This window comes from Neopsephotus bourkii, unplaced genomic scaffold (assembly GCF_033783945.1).
Source record: "Neopsephotus bourkii isolate Nb327-2 ecotype Australia unplaced genomic scaffold, CSIRO-AGI_Nbou_v1 NB_1638, whole genome shotgun sequence".
Lineage (NCBI taxonomy): Eukaryota > Metazoa > Chordata > Aves > Psittaciformes > Psittacidae > Neopsephotus > Neopsephotus bourkii.
The window spans coordinates 2,479,292-2,503,042 of NW_026902113.1; the positions used below are offsets into that span (position 1 = coordinate 2,479,292).

General features: G+C 37.8%; 1 protein-coding gene across 1 annotated transcript in view; it reads right to left on the reverse strand.

The window, feature by feature from the left end:
- Window positions 1–1,069: 1,069 nt before the first annotated feature.
- TRPC6 (transient receptor potential cation channel subfamily C member 6) overlaps window positions 1,070–23,751 on the reverse strand; it is an 84,788-nt gene continuing 62,106 nt past the window's right edge. Inside the window, exons 5-12 of the mRNA XM_061374642.1 lie at window positions 20,830–21,043; window positions 18,768–18,995; window positions 16,585–16,849; window positions 13,569–13,764; window positions 11,756–11,959; window positions 4,625–4,708; window positions 2,679–2,754; window positions 1,070–1,728 (exon numbers count right to left, since the gene is read on the reverse strand). Of these exons, the coding sequence (XP_061230626.1) occupies window positions 1,577–1,728; window positions 2,679–2,754; window positions 4,625–4,708; window positions 11,756–11,959; window positions 13,569–13,764; window positions 16,585–16,849; window positions 18,768–18,995; window positions 20,830–21,043 (1,419 nt within the window). The 3' untranslated portion in view covers window positions 1,070–1,576. The remainder of the gene's footprint in view (window positions 1,729–2,678; window positions 2,755–4,624; window positions 4,709–11,755; window positions 11,960–13,568; window positions 13,765–16,584; window positions 16,850–18,767; window positions 18,996–20,829; window positions 21,044–23,751) is intronic.

Genomic DNA, 23,751 nt, shown 5'->3' on the forward strand with positions numbered 1-23,751 from the left:
TTACGTTCCACAATAAGTTTCACAAAGCTGACTGAAAAGCAATTACTGACAAGCCATTTTCAGCCTTGCTTCCTAAACATACAAGGCTTTTACAGGAGCATTATAAATCTTAAAGTTCTTGTTACAATTTCTCACAGCCCTTTCACTAATTTTAACTAGGCTTGAAGAGGAACAGAGATCCCCAATGTAATATATGCTTCTAAGAGCCCCAGAATTGCTGACTGTCAGAAGGGAGAAACCAAATTACTCTATTAACTGAGGAGGAAAAATAAACAAAATTTAGCCAGATCTATCTGGAGAGACAGAAACTAGCTGACTGTCCTGCATGGATGTACTAGCTGGCTAGTTACACACCTACCAGCCAGGCATGGCACGGGCTACCTCTTCATCAGTTTAACAGACATAGAAGAAGTATTGCAGTGGGTAGGGTGGAAGCATTTGAGGCTTCTTTTGATGACATGGAGGAAAGATTCTTCACCGAATGATTCTTAGGGAATACAGCACAAGAGCTGAGCTTTCTTCAAAGGAAAAAACACAAGGGATGCAAACCCAAAGATGATATTTCATGAACTTTTGAAATAACATGGTTTTGTTTGCTAACGATAGATCTGAACAAACTTCAAGGATTTAAACAAGTTGAACTGCGGGAAAACATGGTCTCCAATGCATGACATTCCCAGAATTCAGAGAGAGGGCTTGCATCTAATATTTTAGTATCTTCTACCTTAAATAAACCTCTTACTGGCTTTACATTCAAACCCTACCCTGCAGTTTGGGAGTTTTAGTTCAACACATGAAAGCTGAAGAACTTGGAAATTCTGGAGCAGATTAGAACTTCAAGGATTAATTATTTTTGATTAAATAATTTTTCTTTAGCCCTCAGCAATAGCTTTTCATAAACTTGGTGAAAAATATTTCTTTCCTAATGTGCTAACTCCCATTGGAACCTAGGTATCTTTCAGGATACTCCAGTGGTGACAAGAATAAGCAGGGAAAAGTGTTAACACAGTGTGTGAATATTCTGCTATCTACCTCTTCAAGGAAAAGTTCAAATAAATTATTACATTTGTAAGAAAGGCAGATAACTGCTTTTTTTTTTTTTTTTTTTTTTTTTTGCTAGTTGGGAATGCTTGAAAAATTAAATAGCTTATTCTGATATAAATACATAAAAGCCTGGAATTTTCCTCTTTTGCTTCACTAAAATATATGTAAGAACATCTATAAAAGGAAATTTGCAAAAATAATCAGTTAATGTAGGAAAAGTTAAGATTTATGCTTTTAATCTTTCATGACTGGGCTTATCAAGATTCCACTGGAATTCTAAAAGAGGTAAATGGAATATTAAAATTATCTCAAATTGAGTATTCTTCAGCAGGTAAAGAATAAATATCTTTATTCAAGTGGTATCTCCTCTCTGCTGCAGACACAGGGGGTTTGCCACTCTGTTTTTTCAATAAAGAATTGGAATGATTTAATTTCTGAATCTGTTGTAGAAATGTGAGCTAGACTTGAGCAAAACAGAAATATGGCTTTAAGTGAATTGTTAATGTTCTGTGGCATTTCTTCAACATTTAGGTTATCTCTTGCTTTCTTCTCCCTTAGAGTCAATTGAGAGTTTTTCCCCAAGTTTCCTTATAAGTTCTGCCAGATCTTCAGAATTTTGAGATTTTTCCTCAAGGAGTTCATATCGAAGACTTGAGATGTCCTGTTTAATTTCCTTCAGTTCACCTGTAACAGACATCAGAAGACAACACTATTAAGAAACACAGAGAAAAAAGGAGCATATTCAAATATCTCAGTTATCAAGAGCCTTCTCTGGATTTCTTTGCTGAAACACAAGAAGCAGATTTCTGCTGCTCATTGGTGAATGGTGTCTTAGGGATAGGAAAATGAAAATGCAGTTCAGAAATCAAATCTGAAGGCAAAAGTGTGAGAGATCACATGAGTTCACAAAACTCAAATGATAAGTTAAATGGAATCTGCTGTTCTGCTGCAAGAGAGATCATAGAATCACAGAATCATTTAGGTTGGAAAAGACTGAAGATCTCCGAGTCCAACTGTTAACTTAGCAGTACCAAGTCCACCACTAAACCATGTCCCTAAGGGCCACATCTACACGTCTTTTAATATGTCCAGGGGTGGTAACTTTACTGTATCTCTGGGCAGCTCGTTCCAACGCTTGACAACCCTTTCAGAGAAGAAATTTTTCCTAACCTACAATCTAAACCTCCCCTGGTGCAACTTGGGGCCATTTCCTCTTGTCTATTGCTTGTTACTTGGGAGAAGAGGCTGACACCCACCTCTCTACAACCTCCTGTCAGGTAGTTGTAGAGAGTGGTAAGAATCAGCGATAAGAACACACAATGGGGAACATGTACAGGAGTGCCACAAACCAACTGCTGCATTAAATGCAGCTTCACCATGGGAAATGCATGGTCACTATTAGAAATAGCAACACTTTCCACAAGAAGTGGTTAGATCAGTAGTAGTTTCTGATGTGAAACAAGAGACAGAAAGCTGCAGCTCTTCCTTAACTTCATGTTAATTTTACATATTGAACTTGTCAAGCAGACAGGCAGATTAAGTATTTTGGCAACATTTTTTGAAGTGGCATATGTAACCACTTTAGTTTGTTTTGATTCTCTGGCTAAGTATAAACATACAATTAATCAACTTACCTTCATTGACTTCATCACTTTCTTTATCTATCTGAGCTTTCAGTACATATCTTTTAATGAGACGCTTCATTATTTTCTGCAGAGAAGAAAGATAGTTTTCTTAGTTGGACTTTCTAGTGGCATTTTAAAATATGAGCTCTCTTACCTTGTGCTGCATTCAGACATTTCAGCATAGGACTTGCCACGATAAAAAGAATGTAATGTAAAAATCTCTGCTTTCATCTATGGTACATATTTAAACTTCATGAATCTGCACATATATTTACATGAAGTTAGAAAACTAAACACATCTTACAAATGTTATAATTCACAAAGCTTAACCTAATACTGAAGTCTATCAGAATGATTAACAAAGACCACTGCAGCTTTGACCTCCATGTAGGTGAAACCACCTAGCCTTTATTGCTACCAGAAGATGATCAGCAGTGCTAACTGCTAAACCCTTTTGTCATCAATTTTTATTTTTTTTTTTATTATATTTGATAAGTTAACTTTTCGTAACGTTAGGCTTGGAGAAAACGGGCCCCACAATTCTAAGTGTCATTTAAGCATCTCAGCTGGGAATCATTTAACCAAATAGTTACTTTCTAATGTAAATATACATATCTGTGGTAGTCACCTTTAATTCCCTCTGTGGACAGAAAAAGCAAATCTGAGAGCACAGTTCATCTCAGACAACTACAATGAATCAAACAAATCACACTATTACAATGACTACCGTCTCTGCTAATAACAAGTGGAACCTAGGCCAGAAAATTCCAATGTAAACTTCACCGTTCCAGGAAAAATGGATTCCGCCCTTGATTCTCCCATTACTTCATTACTTCAAATTACTTGAGTAAGAACAAGTTATCTAATCACCTCTGAGGATCTGTCTTTCCTGTATTTCTGTAGAATACTTTGGGTTTAGTATTTTCATATGATGCAACCCCTGACAACACAATACTTTTTGGTTTTCATTACAAGACACAAAATATACACAGGTTTATATGTCTGGTTTTGAATCCACAGTAACAGATCTGACCAGAGGTGGTTGTGAAGTGAATCGTCCATGATTAGTGATTCCAGACCACCACTACAGTCATGTTTGCAGGGTCAGCAGCTGTACTGTTTATTCTAATACAAGAATGTTTCAAATACAAAGCTGCACATTCTCACATTTAGGGATACATTTGTAATCTTAATATCTGCCACTGCATAATGAAATTGGCTGTGAAAAAGTCAGGGAGTTTTTGGAAAAGACTTGTGCAGAAGCTGCACATTGTAGGAGTGGAGACGAGCTACCCTGACCAAAGGGAAAAACCTTTTTGCCTTAAAGAACTTGTTTTCTGCACCCTTTTGCATTCAAATGATCTTGGCCCAGGCAGGTCTTGCTTCTTCCTTTCCACCAGCTTTGCAGTATTACAGGAAGGAAAGGAGAAGCCTCTGAACCAGAATAGCTGAGCTTTACGTAGACTGTGCTGGGTCTCTTCATACTTAATTACACAGAGTTTTGCACTACAGTTATTTGGGAGACAAAGAATAAATAGACTGTACTGAGAGCATAAAGGCTGAAAGGTATTTGCAGTGCATGAAGTATTGGTGTATCAAGGTGTGACACAATAACCTAAGCAACTTCAGCAGATGGAGCAGGAAGATTCTGTGATTCATTTTGGTTTTTTTAATTCACACTGTGCAGCTGAGGACTCAACCTGTCTCTAAAATTAAAAACATTTTTCAAGAGCTTTAAAATGTTGCACATTAAAGGTAGCATTTAATAAGCTACAAGGGAAGAAAAATATCCTGATTGTACTGCAAATGCCTAAATAATTGCATTTATTTTATATACAAGGTCTGTGGATTTATTCTTGAGTCATATTATTTAACACAAATTCAACGCTGTCCTCATGCTGTCAGTCTGCCAGTTCTATACCTGATCTCATTTAAAAATAAACTGTTTTTTTTACCTGATATTGCCTTGGAGGATTGTTTAAACTGTTTAAGTGGATTTCATCTGAGCTTCTTATACTTGATTGTTTCCTTTGACCAAGCTGAAATGGAAACATGACTTACAGTACAAAATAAATAGAAGCACAATATGGTTAAATTACCTCATGCATATATCGTATGACAGAACACTAACTGTAAACTCCGTTTGGGAAGTATTTGATTACTGTGGTAAAGTCCTTGTGAAACAAACCCTTTCAGACTTTGATGCAGGAAAGGGAGAACTGGGAAGTTTTCTCCCTTTATCTGCCTCTCACCTACGCCTAAACATGTTCAAATGATCAAAGCAGAGCAGACACCTCCTCACAGACTTTCCCTCTGCACAGGAGGAAGACCCACATCAGGAGGAGGGCAACACTGGTGCACCACAGCTTCGTAGGCAACAGATGAAGGAGTCAGGGCATGGTGTGGGAGAAGTCAAGGAAGAAGGAGAGGTAGCTGCATTATCCTTTTCCTTTCTTTCATAGCACTTTCCCACATCTAATGTCACCTACACAACCACAAAATACACAAGGCGTTTGCTTTTCCACTCACTTGCACTAATGGCTGAATGCAATCTGTTATTCAGGTCATGCCAGGGACCACGGAATTATCAGCTGACATTTCTGAGTAGCATCTTCTTTACTAAATATACTGAAAGGGTATCACTCCCTGATGAAACACCAAGGATGCAAATTGCAGGCTTCATTACTGATTTACATCTTTGAGGACTAAAGCATCACAAAATGGTGAACTGAGGCTCTGGCTAAATGACCAGGCTGCAGTAAGAGTGAAAAGCAACTGTCAAAGTGAAATTAATATTACTTTATCTTGATAATGGGTCCAGTTCAATGAGTAGTAGTTTGAAGAATTAAAAAGAAAGTGAAATACAAAACATGATTGATCTGGGTAAGGAATAAGCAGGACTTAGTCTGCAGCTGTAATACTATTCATGATCCTGTTACTTACCAGTTTACATTTAATGTGCAACTGCATTTAATTTTATTATTTTTATTATTTATTAATTTTAGGTGTGGGTTTTTTTTAATTATGTATTTTAAATGTAATCTTTCATGCTGGTCACTGGTTTCAAATGTATGTTACATTGGTTCACTTCAAAAGTTAATCCAGTGCTTATCTAAAACCTAATTTTCACTAGAAATAGCAAAATCAGTAATGCATAATGAAATTAGTTGTGACAAAGAGCAAGCATATAAAACTAGACACACTGTAATATTTTTATTTTAACTTAGACCCTTCAATATGCTGTATTTTTTGAACAAAATAATTTACTTTTACTTAGCTACAGCGCCTTGGAAGCTGGCACATAAATTAGACTTGTATCACTCCACTAAACCTGCTTATGTGTAGCAGTCACAGCACAGAAGATCTGTTGTACTTTGCTGAGTGACCACTTGGTGGCAGAGATTGCCAAGATTTCATTGTAACAATTTTTACACAAAATTTTTACAACCTCTTTAAGCTTCATGCCTATGGCTTTTTCCTTTCCTCAAAATTACTGCTAAACTCAGTCTGTCACATTGATGACTGAACTAGAATTCATTTTTTTTTAAGTTACTATCTATTGAACATTTTCACATGAATAACAGGAGGGGAAAAAATGCAATTCAAATAAAACCAGGATATAAACCCTAACAAAAATAACTCTCCTCCAGGAGTTGTGTGAAAGAAGCAATGCAGCATACAGGGACCATTGCTCTTAGAAAACACCTTCTTCTTTTAACTTGCTTTCTCTCCCGTTATTTAAAGTCGATGCAATCAAAGAGTAATGCAAGTACTGCAGCTGTTACGTGAGCACTTTGCTAAATTCTTAAATCCCAGTTTTCAGAAGCAGCTGGCAACTTGCAATGCCAGGAGAAGGGCAGAAGGAAGGGACTCAGAATTTGCGCTCCCATAACCAGAGGTCATTTGTGAATACTTCAGAAACTGTTTTATACCAGGTAAGTAAAAGTTAATACTTTTTTATCATTTGAGTGAGGGTTTAAAGTTTTTTCAATAACCATTTCCTCCTTATTTATATTCTGAAGGGCCATGTTTTAAGAAAAAGTATTAAATACACCATCTATCAGTTTTTAGCTTAGGAAGATGAACAAGTTCTGCAACACTTAAACCATAAACTTTCTAATTCATGAGGCTGCTTTTCAATCTAGAATAAAACTCGAAAAAAGTTTCTTTAAAACTTTATTTTCTTCATTTATTTCTCCCTTTTTTGGTTTGAGTTTCTTGTTCACTTGATTTTTAAAACACCAGTTCTACCCTGAAACAGAAGGAATCTGCAAGTTTTAACCAACAGCCTGAAAGAAAACATCTTCACAGCCTTTGTTATTGTACATAGATATGTCTCAAGAAATTAGTTTCTGGTGTGCTACACTTTGAACACAGCTATGTAAATTACCTGCTATCTAGCACTGATGGCATCTGGCTTCATTTTCTGCCAAAGGTGATGAGGGCAGAGCTGGCTTCAGGGGCAGAACTTCTGCCCTTCACATCCTAATTATTGTCTTTACACTCATCCTGGTGCTGCTGCTGCTTTTGCACTGAGAAGATGCAGGCTGTGCAGGAGAAAGACCCACAGACTGAGGGTGAATCAGTAAACTCAAGTGTGTGTTAACATTTCTGGGTATTGCAATCCAATGTCTTCTATCAGTAAACTTTTAGTGTCTTCCCAAGTAGGATTTGCACGAGAGCAACTGTTTCCATCCTTACGCACAGTTTGGCTGGGGACAATAGCTTGCAGCAACCCTACTTTGGGAGGAAAACTACTTGAATAGGGGTAAGCCAGAATTTGCCTTAGGGCCCAGATAAGCTCTCTATCACATTTAATTTACTAGCACAGAGACACCCAACAAATCTTGGGTCTGGTAGTTCCAGATCTCTTCTTATCTTTGCACAGCTCATTGAGTTTATAGCAGCTCCTTGCAGCAGTAGCTCCTTAGCACTCACAGCAGCACCAACTTGCTCAGCTCACCACAGGATGAGTCCAAAGTCAAAACCCAAAAAGCCTGAGAATGCCTTTGAGATGACAACATAAAACAGACTCAACAATAGCAAATCATCAACAGTGGGTCAAAATGTGACACAAAAACACTTCCCTTACTTTTCAGAAGTGTGAAGGATGGCAGCATCTGAGAGATTCAGATAAAGTCAGCCCCACAGTATGTGGTGGTCCAAAAGGCAATTAAAAGTGTAATGCTCTGGTAGTATCAAGTCATAGAATCATAGGGAAAAGCTGAGGAATGAATAGGTGTGGTTCAGCTGCTTTATTTGTGGTTTTCAATGTAAAAGCTTTTTTTCTGGGTATTTTTTTTTCCTTTTTAATTTGATTTACACTTTTATAGCTTCCTTGGCTAGAGAGTAAGCACATTTCACTTGGCATTAGCTATACTGCAATCTTCAGTGGGCAGAAAGCATTAATACATGAATTGTTAGGCTTGAATATCATTTTGGAAGGTAATGAAAAAATACAGCTTCTTTCCTTAGGGTGTAAGAAGGGGATTTTAAAGAGTACCTGTTTTACAGCCACATAAATTTCATATTAAAAAGTCATTAAAAATAAGCTTCTAACTTACTCAGTGCTTTCAAAGTCACAAATTAAGTGAATTAGGAAAAATTAAAAAAAAAACCCTTTGATTTGTTGTTTCTTGCCAACACTCAATTTGAAGTTTATATGCAGCTCCTTAAAGTCATGATTTTTCAGTGATGTCTTTATCAGTCATGGAAGCTGTGAAATTGATGTGCATCAAGTAGCTTGATGAAAAGTTTTGCAAATGCCAGAGTCATCAAAAACTTCAGCAAAAGCAGTCTCACATCCATTGAGTGCTAAATACATGAGGATTAAACTTCCCTCAAAAAACTGAGACCTGTGAAATGCTAGAAAAATAACTGGTAGCACACATGAGACATCTGAAGTTAGTAAGAATCTTGACTTTGGCGACAGTGTTTGTAGTATCTGTGTTTGTTTTTATAGACTATTATGAACTTAACCAGAGGCAAAGGCTTATTAGAGGCACAGTATTTTTCCCCAGGATTGCAACCAGTTTCTTTTTTTTACTCTTCAGCTGATAACTGTGATGGTAAAAGCACTTGTCACATTGGTGACAGAGCACTGACAGATGCATGTAAATTCTTTACTGGTCCCCAGTCTAATAATGAATGATTATTGACTACAGACTCAAGAACTCCTTACCTTGAGAAGACCTCTGCTTAGACTACTGCCTATTTTAACAAAGATCCTTCCATATTAAAATTTCCATAAATGACACATTTGCTCTCCCACCATGACAAATCTGTAATTTCTTTTTTGTGTGAATGTTACTATATGTTCAACTTCCTGTTCACTACCTCTGATCAGTTGTCTTGCAAAGGTCTTCTTCCTTAACATGTTACAACAGGGCTAGTCTTTACACTTCAAATACCATCTAACACCACGTGTTACGTCCCATGTTCTCCTAAAGAAATTAATTTGATTCCTATGAAGGCACTGCAGGAAAACCAGACTGACTACAGACTCTTTAAAAAAGCCCATGAGATACAGCAATGAATCAATTCAAGTGCTTTCACTGCACTTGCGTAAATAAAATATAACAGAACGCTTCACAATAAAAAGCAGCTGCACTCTTAGAGGAAGCAGCAATGGGTTTGTATTGCGTTTGCATGGCTAGGTTTCGGTAATGGGGGCAGCTATAGGGGCAGCTTCTTTGAGAAGCTGCTAGAAGCTTCCCCATATCCCACAGAGCCAACGTGAGCTGGCCCCAAGGCAGACTCACCACTGGCCAAGAGTAACATACTAAAGAAGATGAAAAAGTTACTGTGCAACAGCAGCCAGAGACAGGAGGGAAGGACTCACACTGGAGTTCATGGAGGATTGTCTCCTGTGGGAAGGACCACACCCTGGAGCAGGGAAAGAGTGTGAGGAGATCTCTGAGGAGGAAGGAGCGGCAGAGATAACGTGTGATGAACTGACCACAACTCTCACTACCCCTTCGCTGCCTCTGGAGGGAGGAGTTACAGAATTCATCAGTGAAGTTGAGCACAGGAAGAGGGGAGGGCTGCGGGAAAGAGTTTATAAGATTTGGTTTTATTTCCCATTACCCAACTCTGATTTGATGAGTAATAAAGTAAACTAATTTTCCCAAGTTGATTCTGTTTTGTCCATGATGGTAACTGGTGAGTGATCTCTCCCTGTCCTCATCTTGACATACGAGTCTTTTGTTACATTTTCTCTCCCCTGTCCAGCTGAGGATGGCAGTCACAGATCAGCTTTGGTGGGTGCTGGGCATTCAGCCGGGGTCAACCCATGACAAAGGAGGAATTTATAAACCCTTCCCAGGCATGCGAGGGTAGTGTGAGGAACGACAAAGCTCATCTTAAGCTGACATTTGCAAGGACAGTACGAAGAGCTTATACTGCTAAAATAGCAGCACAAGGCTGACAAGGAAAATGTGGGCCTGTTGCTCAGTGGGGCAGGGGATTTACTGACAGTGGATTCAGCAAGTGCTCAGCGACTTGGTGCATTCTTTGCCTCAGGCTTCGCCAACAGTCTATCAGGTCTCTGCACTTAGTGGAGGTATTCAGAGGAGAGCAAGCAGCTGTGGAGGAGGGTCAAGTCAGGGGTTACTTGATAGAACTTGACCCGGGCAAGTCCATTAGACCCAATGGGCTGCATTGATGGATGCTGAGAAAGCAGATGAAGTCCCTGCAAATTTTGAAAGACAATACTGGGAGAGGTCCCCAAAAGGCTGGAGAAAGACAAACGTCAAACCCATCTTTAAAAAAGGTCGAAATGATGACCTTTGCAAACAGTTCGCTCAATGTCCCTTCAGTAACTGGCAAAAGAATGTATTGAGTACTCTTGGAGCACATTTCAGGACACATGGAAAAGCAGATGATGATTGCGAAAAGTAAATGTGGGTTTATGAAAAGTCAAAGCTGTCTAATCATCTGTATGGCCTTCTGAGACAAAATGACTGAATTTGCAGATGAGGGAAGAGCTAGAGATGTCATCTACCTTGACTTTAGCAAGAGTAACACTGTATCCTAGAATATTCCTGTACCCACATTAGGATGTTACTGGGTGGACAACTAGATGGGCAAAATCGTGGGTGGGTGCTTGTGCTTAGAGGGTAATATAGGGGTCTTGTTCCAGGACATACCCTTTGAAAGATCTTTATCAAAACCCCCCGTGTTAGAGGAGGTGTTGGAGCACCCTCCTGTCAAGTCTGCAAAGCCAAACTGGGGGGAGGGAGTGTGGAGCTGACAGTCTTGAGGGCAGGGATGTCATCCAGGAGGACAGGGCTGGCAGGAGCCCTGTCAATTTCAGTAAGGACAAATGGGAAGGAATAACTTCCAATAACACAGGCTGGAGAATGGCTGAGGAGCAGCTTGGCAGAAAAGAACCGGTTAAGGGGAGCTGAGGGACAGATCGAAAGGTATTAAATAACAGCAGCAAGCTCAGCAGAGGGTCACAAAGCTGTTTGGGCCTGGAACACTTTTCCTGTGAAGAGACACTGAGAAATCTGGGCTTGTTCAGAAGTGGAGATGGATTCAGACATACCTAACAGCATATAGCAGTGTGAATGGGAAGGTCACTGAGGAGACGGAGTTGCGGTCTTCACAGTGCTGCAGGACAGAAGAGGAAAGACAGCGGACATATTCAACTGAGAGGTAAAAGCAGCAACTTATTCCCCATAAGGGACAGTCACAGGCTGCTCAGAGAGATTGTGCAGTCTCCATCCTTGGAGGTTTTCAAGATCTGACTGCATGAGGCCCTAAGCAACCTGGCCTGACCTCAGAGTGGACCCTGCTGTGAGCAAAAGGTTGGACCAGAGACCTCCTCACGTCCCTTCCGGCCCTAATTATTCTCTAATTCCATGACAAGAATCAGGAAGAATTGTAAATTTACAATGGTATTTCTAAACTTAGAACTGATTGCAGATGTAGACAAGTACATATAAAAACAAAGAATTTAAGCCTGTACATAGTGACTGACTTCAGTATGGACTGTGTTGGGAAAATCACGAGAACAGGTCAACAACAAAAATGAACTTAAAACTTTTTAAAATTAGCAGGCAGTATACACATTAGAAGATTACCTTGTTCATCTCTGCATCTTCCTGAAAGCTCTTCTTTTGGCACAGAAATGGTTTAGAAATACATTTTTTGATTCTGAGTAGGAGATAAAGCAAAGATTTGGGGCTTGGCACTAAGTTGAAGGGTACTGGAAGAGTTCTTCCTTCTTCAAAGTAAGAAAACCAAAGTTTAGCCCTTGCGAATTTCCATTCTACATCAGCATCATCCTGTAAAACAGAAATATGGCTGTTAATAAACTGTTAATACCACTTTGACTACTGAAGATGCTCTAGCTAAACCTTATCTTGTGTTTTGAATGTAATTGGCTGACATTAATCTCAAACAGATCAAGAACTTGTTTATAATCTGTGAAAACTGAATTTCAGTGAATGGAACTGTTCTTATTAACCCATTTAAAACAACACAATTACAGAAGAACAAAGTGGATTTGATTTAAACACTGATTACTCCAGAGTGAGTGCTAACAGTCTACAATACAGGATTCACAGAGACAGACCTCTTTGTAAATACACTGATAAGAACAAAAGCTCTGATTTAAAAGTACACAGTACAATCCCCAAGTTAAAGCTTCGTGGCAACACTCAAACTGCTTGGAACACTGGCACCTCTGTAAATGGAAAAATCCTATGTTAACGTAACAAAAATGCAAACCTCTCAATAAGACTCTGATTTCTTATCTTACTGGTCTCTTCTGTAGCAATTAGTCTATAATCTGGTTTCTGAAGAAGATACAGGATTGGAACTTTAAACTAAAATTTACTCTGTTAATTAAAACATGATAAAAAATAGGTGATTCTCCTCTAATTCCTCCCACTTGCTGGAATATATAATTAAATCAAATATGCTATCATCACAGTGGTTTATGTTTAATGTTAAGGACAGCCAAAACACTCGCTTTATTCCTACCTGTAAAGTTCAAGACGGTTTCCTGCAGAAAGGACATGACTCAGTATTGCTGTAGCTTTTTTAAGAAGCTGTTTGTATCCAGTCACCACACTTTTGGGTAATAGCCTGTTTTTTATTGCTCTGAATCTAACAGCTTGTTCTGTGGCCTCCTGAGTCAGAAGAATCCGAACCTCCCTCAAGAACGCATGTTGCTCTTGCTCAAGCTGGACAACACCACTGCCACAAACCAGAGACCAGAATCGGGGACCAGAGTGGTATCAAATCTGAGTCTGCTGCTTTGTGTCAAAGGTGTCACCTGGGGACGGTTGGGATGGCCTAACTTACGGAGATCTGACTCCTTTTTTTCTAACAATGATAACGATTTAGCCCTTTGTTTTCCATGGCATCAAAGTTCATACTGATTTTCAGTAGCCGTGCTGGTTACTCTGTAAAGTTTTGTTCTCAGCAGAGGACTAGAGCAACAGATGTTTAAACAGAAGAAGAATACAATGTATTATAGGCCTGCTTGGATGGTCAAGGCACAGGAACAAGAGCATCCCTGCAGCATAGGGGCACTACTCCCTCTCACTGCTATTACTTTGAAATTGTATTTATGTAATAACCACAACTGAGGCGAATGAAAGATTCACAGTTACACAATGTAGCCCTTCCTCTTCAGGAACATAGGACAGTACAACAGCAGTTTCTTAGTCCAGTCTAGCTCTTAGTATTGCAAGCACATGCAGCTGGGTAATTTCCAGGTATTTTATAATACAAATGTACTGAGGAATGGGTATTTTCTCCTATTATATAGGAGAAATAATATGTGTTATTTTTCTTAAATAAAATGTGAACAAGAAAATTTTCAGATCTAGACAATTAGCTGTAACAGTAAATGTGGTGATATTTCATAATAAACGGAATTTTTACCTCAATTTCCTGGAATGAACTGTTGATCATTGCAATAAGCATGTTGAGTAAGACAATGACCATGGTAACATTATAGACTCCATAAAGGACATAACCAGTATTTTCAATAAATTTGTGTTTATAATTGATGACAACTGATTTAACTTCTGAGAGTCCAAATATAGCCCAGAACAATGTCTTGAAACTTTCTTCAACACTGGAAGGAGAAATTGAACACACACATATGTTACTGAAGAAAAGCTGTATATTCTTACCGTTCAAATTGCCAGTTACCATTTTTACACAGTGTACAAATTGTTCCATTATAATGTAGAACTCTACCACAGTGATATTATACAGAACAAGCAGACTATCTAATTTCATAGGTACAGGCTGTTTCATAATGCAAGATTCCTAATACTTAGGACTGACAATAAAACCATCTCATTCCGTTTAGGAATTACATACACATTCTCAAAAGAATATTACAATGATTCACTTGTTAACTACTTTATATGCTATGCTCTTGCTGGTAATGTGAATCTAAACAAAAATAATCAACCTGTAAATATGTTATTTTAATTGCACCATTAGTTCACTTAGAATTGATTATTTCACCATTAATAGGACTGACATTCTGAAACTGTGAAGAAAACAGGATCTGACTGAAAATCAGCATTTAAAAACAAATGGGTCTCACAGACCTTAAACCTCCAGTTGAGTTTTCACTGTGCCACCAATCCAGGGTTAAGGCAATAAGCCATGGTGTGGGGATACTGATTTTTTCAGGTTAGTTCATTTAGATACATGTATTTCCTCTTAATCAGCTTATATATATATATATATGCACACATAAAGATAAATCCAAACCTCTGAGGTACTTTTTCCTATCTATCTCCACCTGTTTGAAGACATACTTTCTCTTGCTTTGATGAAGAGATCTCAGATCCCCACATCTAAAAATGCAGACATAGCATTGCAAATCGAATTTTGGATTTTATCATGTTATTGTTAAGAAAAAAAAAGTTAACTCCCCCTAATTCTTCGTTGTGAATTTACTGTTTTGTAGTTTTAGGTACTTTAACTACTGTGTGAACTAATAATACTGAAAGAAAATCCACTATTTTCCCTCTTAGCCACGTTTGCTTCCTGGCTGTGTATACCTCGTAACAGCAATAGCTTGAAGATCATGACAGCCAGAAATGAAGAAGGCAAGAGCTGCAGAGCACACAGAAGAATGAGTTTCCATTGCAGTGATTTATCTTAAAATCACAGCTACAAAGGAGAGGCATGACAAATGTATGCCAAATAAGCCCTGAAAGACAGTAAATTCAGAATTTCTAGTTTTAGGGTGGAGAGGAAAAAAAGAGCAGCTAAGGAAATAGTAAAACAAAAAGGAATATATTTTCTCCTCCCAGGATGGACTTGGTTATTGCCATTGGAAACTATCAAGAGGCAGTCCTTGAAAAAGGAATTAGATTTACATTTTTTTTAAACCCATAAGACTATACAGAATTGTCTGAACTAAACTACAAATGTTTTCTCATGTGTATCACACTGCAGTGATTAGTCTGCTTCAACTACAGATGTCAGCAGCACATGATGGAGGAACCAGACTTGCTCCCATGTGCTGCAGGGAGCTGCTACGCTGCACTCTGACATACCCGTGCCAAACTCCCTCACAGGCAGAATGCTGTCCCACAAGCTCCCAAGCCTGTGTCCTGAAATCCTTGAACAACCCTGGGAACAAGCCCTGTGCATGGAGTGCTATTACAGATTGCAGTGCCAGATCATCTGACATAAGCCCATCTGTGAAGGGGTCTGAGGTACTTCTGTTTTTTTATGAGCGTCCTGAGCCTAGTGCAGCTCCGGAGGCTTTTCCACAAGGGCATGTTTGTGGCTCATGGTCCACCGGGACGCCTGACTCCTTTTCTGCCAAACTGCTTTTCAGCTGGTCAGCCCCAGCCTGTCTTGATGCATGGGGTTCTTCCTTCTAAGGGGTAGGATGTGGCATTTCCCCATGTTGAACTTTACAATATTCCTGCAGCTCACTTCTCAAGCCTTTCGAGGTCCTTCTGACTGGCATCACAACCAGCTGGTCTATCACAACCAGCCTATAACTCTTGTTCAACCACACAGGCCTCCTGACACCTCTGCTTGATTTTCTGCCCATTGAGATGGACCAATCTTGAGCACCGAAAAGACATTCTTGAAAATCAGTCATCTTCGCTGGACTGCCCTTCTCTTCAGGGCCTTATGCCATGAGGTTCTCCCCTGAAGAATCCCAAAGTCTGCTCTCCTCAAGGCTGGGGTTGTGATGCTGCTATTTGCCTTGTTCTCTCTTCTCAGGAAACTGAACTCCGCAATATCAGGGTTAGCCATGGCTGCTCCCAGCCTTCACATACCCAACCTGTTCTTCCTTGTTTGTAAAAGTCAGGTGTTGCAAAGCTCCTCTCCACATTAGCTGTGTCAGGGAGTTACTGTCAGTGCCCTCCAGAGACCTTCTCAATTGCTTGTGCCCTGCTGTACTTTCCTTCCAGCAGGTATTAGGGCGGTTAAAAATCCCCATGAAGACCAGATTCTGTGAGTGTGAGTCTTCTTCCAGCTGTCTGAAGAAGGCCTCATCTGCTTTGTCTTTCTGATCATGCATTCTGTAGCGGACATCCACTACAACATCACCCATGCTGTTCCGCCTTCTAGTCCTGACCTGTAAGCTCTCGCTGGCTCTTCATCTATCCCTAGGCAAACGTTGAGGCATTCTGGTTGCTCTCTCACATAAAGGGCAACTATATCTCAGCTTCCCAGCCTGCCTTTCCCAATTTACTATGGTATTGTTAGGATCAGAAGCTCAAGCCCTGATTTCAAATATATCCTTTAAGCACTAGAACAAGAGAGAAAATGACTACTTAATCCAAGACAAATGCTTAAGAGATACAAATCTTATAAAATGATTGCTAAACTTAACACATACAACGCAAGCAACTGTTTTTCCATAAAACCAGCCCACACTCATCATAGTTTAATCAGTTGTACTTACGTTGTGAATGCTTCATTTTGTTTTGCCCCCAGATAATAGGAATAGAGATTAAACATGCCTATCATGAAAGCCACAAACACCATGATAAATATCACCATGAATTTGAAGATGTCTTTCACAGTTCTGCCAAGTGATATCTGCAGTGGTCCAAAGCTTTCATTAGCTGGTAAGATGTAGGCTATTCTGGAGAAACTTAACACTACTGCAATTGCATACAGGCCTTCAGATATGATCTGAGGATCAGATGGATCCCAGTTTATTCTGGCTAGAAACAAAAGATGAGAATTTCTGTTAGCATTTCAAGATATCTGTACAGATCTATGGGAGGTTTTTTTGGAACAGCAACTGGACAAAACTGGAAGAAACCCTGGGTGATTCAAACAGTGCTAATCACTTATGTTTAACCAGCTGAATTGAGCCAGGTAGCACTAGAAACATTTCACTGCTCCACTGACTGTATTGATTAGATCTCCATTGATTATAAATGTGGACTATACGATCACTGAGGTAACTTTCTGGGAGTTGAATCCCAGCCTGCTACAGAATTTAAGTAAAATTCACCTTACAGTGTCAATTGAATAAATTAAATTAGAAATGTGATTCCTACCCAAAACAAATTGTTTTGATGTGGGGATCTGGAATCATTAAATGCCTTCCATAACTCTAAACCTGTGGGAACAATAATTGTTCTCTACTTTTTCTATTTATTTCATCTTTTTGCTCATAGTGAAACAGTTATGGCCCTTTCCTGGCACACACTGAACACTCATTCTATCACCTTTTCTATCGTCATCTCTATCAATCTCTCTGTTGAAGCTAATCCACTTGTGCGAATTACTTGAACACCCTTTAGATCAATGAGTGAATGTGACACTGGTCTTTGACAGGGAACACACTCAGCTGCAGAGGACAGAATTCAGGTTCAAACCTGTACTTAAAGAAATATTTACAGAAAAGTGTCAGAGATCTAAAGCAATATCCTCCAGAATACTTCCTTGATGGAGATTAAGTCACTGCCTGATGATGTGGGACACTTAAATTCAATTCACTATTGTGCTTCAGGCAAGGAGAAGAGGTTAATCAGAGATAGGTTCTCTCCTCCCAGAATGTTGTTATCCATGTTTACTTTACTGTAAAGCCAGGAAAATAAATGAATACTTTATACTACAATGGCTGTCATTTGGAAAAATAGTAATTTGAGCTGCTAATTAACACATAACCATTAATAAAAAGTCAGTTATTTGTACAGCTTTATAATACATTCATATCCAGTGATGCTGAGCATTAGTCAAAATGACCTTACATACATCAGAAAATTATACTCTTCAAGGAACTTACTGAAATGCCAATATTCATGTACCCTGACAAAGTAATAAACTACTCCGGTTTTAGGCACAACAAGGCTCAGCTGGTGCATTTTCATTGCCTTGTTAGCTGCTGTGTGTTTCTTACAGGTATGTGCATGTTTTGTTTATTAAGCTCCTCATTGCAAAGCCTATTACACACTATATTCAAATAAGAAAATGTCTGTATGGCAAAAGACTGCACATTTTCACATAAGCAGGCATACCTGTGTTAGCTTTACCTCAGATTTCCCAGGTAACTAAGATCAAAGATGGCAGTAAACAGAACTTAATTTTTCCTCATTTGGGCAAAATAGCTTCTAGACACTTTTCACATGTTCTAAGCAAGTCTATTAATATTTTTATTTCTTATTGGTAAAGACAGTGGATTGAGAACTATTAAAATAATATAAAAGCCTCTGAGCAAAGGCAAATACTGGCTATGTTAGCAAAACAGGTTTAAGAAGTTCCTGCATCTCATTGCTTAGTTCTGCCCCTGCATTATAGTACATCACATTTACAGTTGTATCAACACAAATGTTTGCAGGATAGCATGGTGTTAATTGAACAGATCAAAGGACCTGGTTTATAGTAATATTTAAAATGGGGGATGACAGTGGGGTTATTTCAATCTTAGATCATTTCAGCACCTGATGTCTAGAACAGTCCCCAAATAAATGTATGAGCTGTGAGAACTGTGATCAAATAATAGGGATGAGAAAGAGAAGAAGGGATGGGAATTATCAAGCAGTTTATTGTAGAAACTAAATTATTGGCAGAATATCAATTCATCTTCATCAGTTTATTTAGGTAAATCTTAATCATGTACAATTAACTCACCCAAGGTGTAGTATTTTATGTTGGGCTCCAGTGTTGGACTTGTCAGATCTTTCATATTTGCATCAACGAAGTTCTGGGCTCTGGATGCATGCCAAAATGCCATAAACCTTGCTATAAATGATGCTGCAAAAATTGCTAACATACCAAAATCAAGCATATTCCACAACTCAAAAAGGTATTCCTTTGGACCCTGAGACCATATTTCTTTACATTCAGACCATATCATGCCTGTATAAGACAGAACAGAGAAAACAGTGTGGTTTTTAATCTTCACATTTATTTGATATTTTATTTTATATAAGATATGCTCCAAGTTGCAGTCAAAAGCAAAACAATTTTGGTCAGTGGGAGTTTGAACACATAACTAAAATACTTGAATGTGCCAATTCATACACATCCCAATACTTCTTCCTCATGTGAGTAGTAAAAACGATCTTTATTATCTCTTTTTTCCTGTACAACTACAAAAGCTCTCAAAAAGAATAATGGGGTATGAGCATTACCATCTGTTACAGAGACAGGAGGAGAGGGGAAGAGCAGAAATGTTCTAATATGATCATAAAGCAGTGCTAGAATTAATAGCAGAACTCCCATTTCCTTATTTGCAGAATACCTTGAGTACAGTCCCTTTTACTGCAATTGCAAATACATGTGAAAAACCAGCAAGAAAGTATGAATCAGACCTAATGCTTCTTCAACAGGGAACAGGTGTCTGATTCCTAATAATTTTCCTTTATTAATAAAATATAGGAGTACAGTATTAGTTTATGGCATCCTTTTTATTGAGCAAATCCTTGTCCTTTTAAAGATAAAATTTATTTAGTCATTAACTACATCTATAGGATTCTAAAGAGAGACAATAAAAAAACGAATTTAAACAGTCACTATTTTTTTGCACTTATCAAATTGTCTGAAGGAACTTAGCATTTTCAGATAAAAACAACAATAATGTTAATTACAGTAATTAAATTCTATGCTACATCTGCATGCATTGAACCATTTTTGTCATAAACCATCTTATGCACAACAGAGAAATAAATAAAAAGATTAAATTAGAAAACTAGAACTTCAGATTGGGAAATTCTTATTTACTCTGTTATTATCAGATGAAAACATTGATATTTATGGACTATTTGGAAATCTAAGTGCCATGTTATTCCTATAGTACACAATGATATTATTTTATAGATAGTTTTATGATGAAATAAATAAAGATTGTCAATCTTTCAAAGCTTTAAAAATCAGTTGGCGTACAAATGGCTCCCATTTCAATCACAGAGAGCTCATAAAAGCAAAATATTTTAAATTAATAAGCTTTTGAATAGAAACAGATTTTACTTAGCTTGAATTTAACTCTTCCATATTACTGTCTTAACTAACAGCCAGATCCTTAAAATATGTGGTCCATTGGTATAAATAGTATTGGACTTGTAAATAAGAATGAGACGGGAAAAATATTTTTGAGGGTACATGTTTAGGGTCAAGTTCTGATGCTGAATATTACTACATTACAAAACTGAACAGGCCAGCTCAGAGAACTATTCTTAATATTATTTTCATCCCTATTTTGGGAAAAAAAAATCTACCACTGAATGTTCAGGGACTATGTTCTTCTTCCCTTTTGTCGATAACACATCCAGCTACACACTATCAATTTGCTGGCATACTTCCAAAATAAGAGAAAAAGAAAGAGACAACTGGACACAAAAAACTTGGCCCATGATGTGGAAATCCTTCCCCTTGGGGGCTGACACAGCCTGGCTAAAAACAAACCAGAAAACTCATAGACGCTTTCCTTTGATAGTCATAAAACTGAATATATTCATACTGAGACAATGTAGATTTCACCTAAGTCTCTAACCTGAATGGTTGTGATTAGCTAAGCACATGTGAATCCCACTGACATCCAGTAAAAAATACGAGGCCTGTGTGGGAATGCAGCCAGATGAATAAACTCCATTTGTTGCAATTTTTATACATAAAATTAATAGCAAAGGATTAAATTGGATCCAGCTTCATTGAAATCATGGCAATATAAATTTAAGTGAAAATTACTTTTTACCTATTACCCAGGAAATAATGAGCATCTCCATCCATGAGAAACACGATGTTTTCATCCTAAATAGTTGTTTTACATTGCCTGTCGTTTCATTAGGTCGAAGTTTGGTGCCATCAAATCTGTCAGCTGCATTCATGACAAGCAGACCAAGAAAAATGGTGAAAGAGGCTGCATGGGCTACAAACTTCATAAATGGTCCACGCATTATCCTCCCCAGCTGCAACAGAGGTCATGAAACACATGGATATTTCATTGCCTTCTTCAAAAATGTGTAGAAAAGCAGAGTAACATAGATAAATATGAATTTCAGTAACATACGGGAACAAATATTTGGGAAAAGTTGTTTACTATGATGCCATACTGACAGTCACCTTTAAAAGTTTCTGTTTATTTATTATTTTCAGAGGGAAAACCTACCAGTTTCACCTTACATGTCTTTTTAACTCAGTGTTTTGAAATAAATCTGTAATTATTTGGGGGCATCTATGTCTGTTGTAGGTAATCAAGAGAAAAATGTATTATAGTTGTTGAATTTCTTACATGCTAGTCATCTATATATGGCAACAAAGACCATGAGATTTTTATACTAAAAACATTAAATCATTGCAAGAAGTGAATTATGACTAAAGTATTCTGTTTCCTGACTGACATGATACTCAGCTTAGCACAATTGTTATGCAGTTTTCCCAACTTATTTTCCCTTAAAAAGAAATTCATGAGGCCTCAAAAGGTCATATCTATAGTTCTGTATAGGGTGTTAATCTCCTTCCAGACTTCTTTAATGGATACATCCTCAAATTTGTCATGATGTCATGGATAAGAACAACTTTAAAATGGTTTAGAGAGACACTTAAAAAACTGAAGTTCCATACAAGCTCACACAAGGCTGAACTTCTAGCAATTATTTATTTTGAGAGTGCCTGTATTAGTAGTAAAAGTCTCAGTTTGCTCACTTGGTTAGCAGCTGCAGAAAAATACTTTCAATATTAGATTAAGACAGTATCTCTCCCAAAATTCCCTGGAAAGAATTGAAAGCAAGTGTCATGAATCTCAGCTGAAATATATAACAATCTGTGGTCTGGAGGGGAAAGCAGAAAGATAAATTCTTTGTATTCACATTTTTGCTACACTTGTTTCAATATCAAAGTCAGCTTTTTTCTGACCTTACAGTCGGCTTTTACATAAACACAGTATAAGAGAATGCAGCCAAGGATGCAATTCTAAGGTCTCAAATACAGATAGCAGTAAGTAGACAAATGTAAAAAGAAGATACTGTTAAAGGAGCACTGTCAAGGTTAGCAGGCACAGAAGTTGATCTTCTTTCTCTATTACATTGTTTTGCAAACCCATGCCATTAATTACTTTTCTCATTCAATAAAACTAATTTATCTTTTATTAGATAAAATATTCCATCAGCCTCATAAGATTAACTTCAGCAACCAATTATTTTGCTTGAACCACAAAAATAACAGGTAACAGTCATGGGGAAAGATTTTATTTCAAGTTAGTAAGGAACACTCATAAACAACACACAACAAAGCAGAGCTGAAAAATGATAAAGTACCTTGCCAGTGTCCTTTTAAATGCATTATTCTTGTGTTCACAAATGAAAATGAGTTAGGAGACAAGATGCCAGAAAGAGACATACCCAGAAAAGAAGAAAAGATACTGAAGAAGGTAATGTTAATACATGCCTTGTTCAAAAAATTTAAAAGACTGAACTACTAGTGCCCTCTCTTCCACCCCTCAAAAATAATTTTTACGTACATGTACTAAAATCTCCCTGGAAGTAGGATTGGCTATGGTTGAACTGATAACACAAATGCTGGAAGCTATTATGACATTGTCACGTAACAGTGATCCAATAAAATCTTTAAATGACACTTAAAATCCCCAATCTCTTTACAGAGAAGAGATAGGTCAGAAAGTACAAATCAGGGAAATTAAAAATAACATGTAAGGACAAGGCCATAACCTCTAAAGTTTGGACTCTTCTATAAGCTAGAGTCACTTTCACTGTGCATTTTGACATAATAAGTTTCCTCCCATTTCACAGACCAAGGCATACAAACCAAGACATGGTCTTCTAAATGCTCAGAATCTCATTCTGTAATTTAAGTGGGTTTGGGTTTTGTTTTGTTTTGTTTTGTTTTCTGGTTTCTGATCCTTTGCACTATAGTCTTTGGTTTGCTATAGAGTTTTGGAAAGTGTATTGTAGGTTGGTTTGGTTTAGGACAAGATATACACTAGTTATACTGTGGATACTTCAACATGTATCTGTCTGTATATAGGGTCACCTGAAATAACTGAGGACTTGGTCAGTGATTCACATTATTTCCCCTTGTGACTCTGCTGAAACAATCAGTATCATAATGTGATGGAGTATGGTATTGATACAGAAATGATAAAATAGGACTTTATGTAGCACACTTGTCACAAAGGAGAAAAGGCCTGGTAACAGAAAAGATAATACTTATACTTTCTTAGGAAAAGCATTTCCTAGCTCCTCATATACTGGACATAGAGTTCAATTTCTTTTCCCCTACCACAGTGTGAAAGAGGAATACGTACAACCCTCAGAACATGCTTCTAGAAAACATGTAGGAACGTACCAAGTTATTTTTTTTTAGAAATGCCAACCCAGGAGGCTGGGAACAGTGAAAGAAGATTCAATTTCAAATTTCAAATTTCAAAGATCTTGGCCAGGGGTTGAGTGAATTACTTAAGAATTTATAAAACTAAAATCCTATATTCTATTATTAATTACAGCTGAACATCACAGACATTACAGATTCTTGGAGATAACTGAAAAGATTTTTTACTCTTTAAATATGTCATGTAACAAAATAGTATTCTAGATGTTTGGGGTTAATTATGTCCGTTGTTACACTGAATTACCAATTAGAAATGCAGAGCAAACAGGTC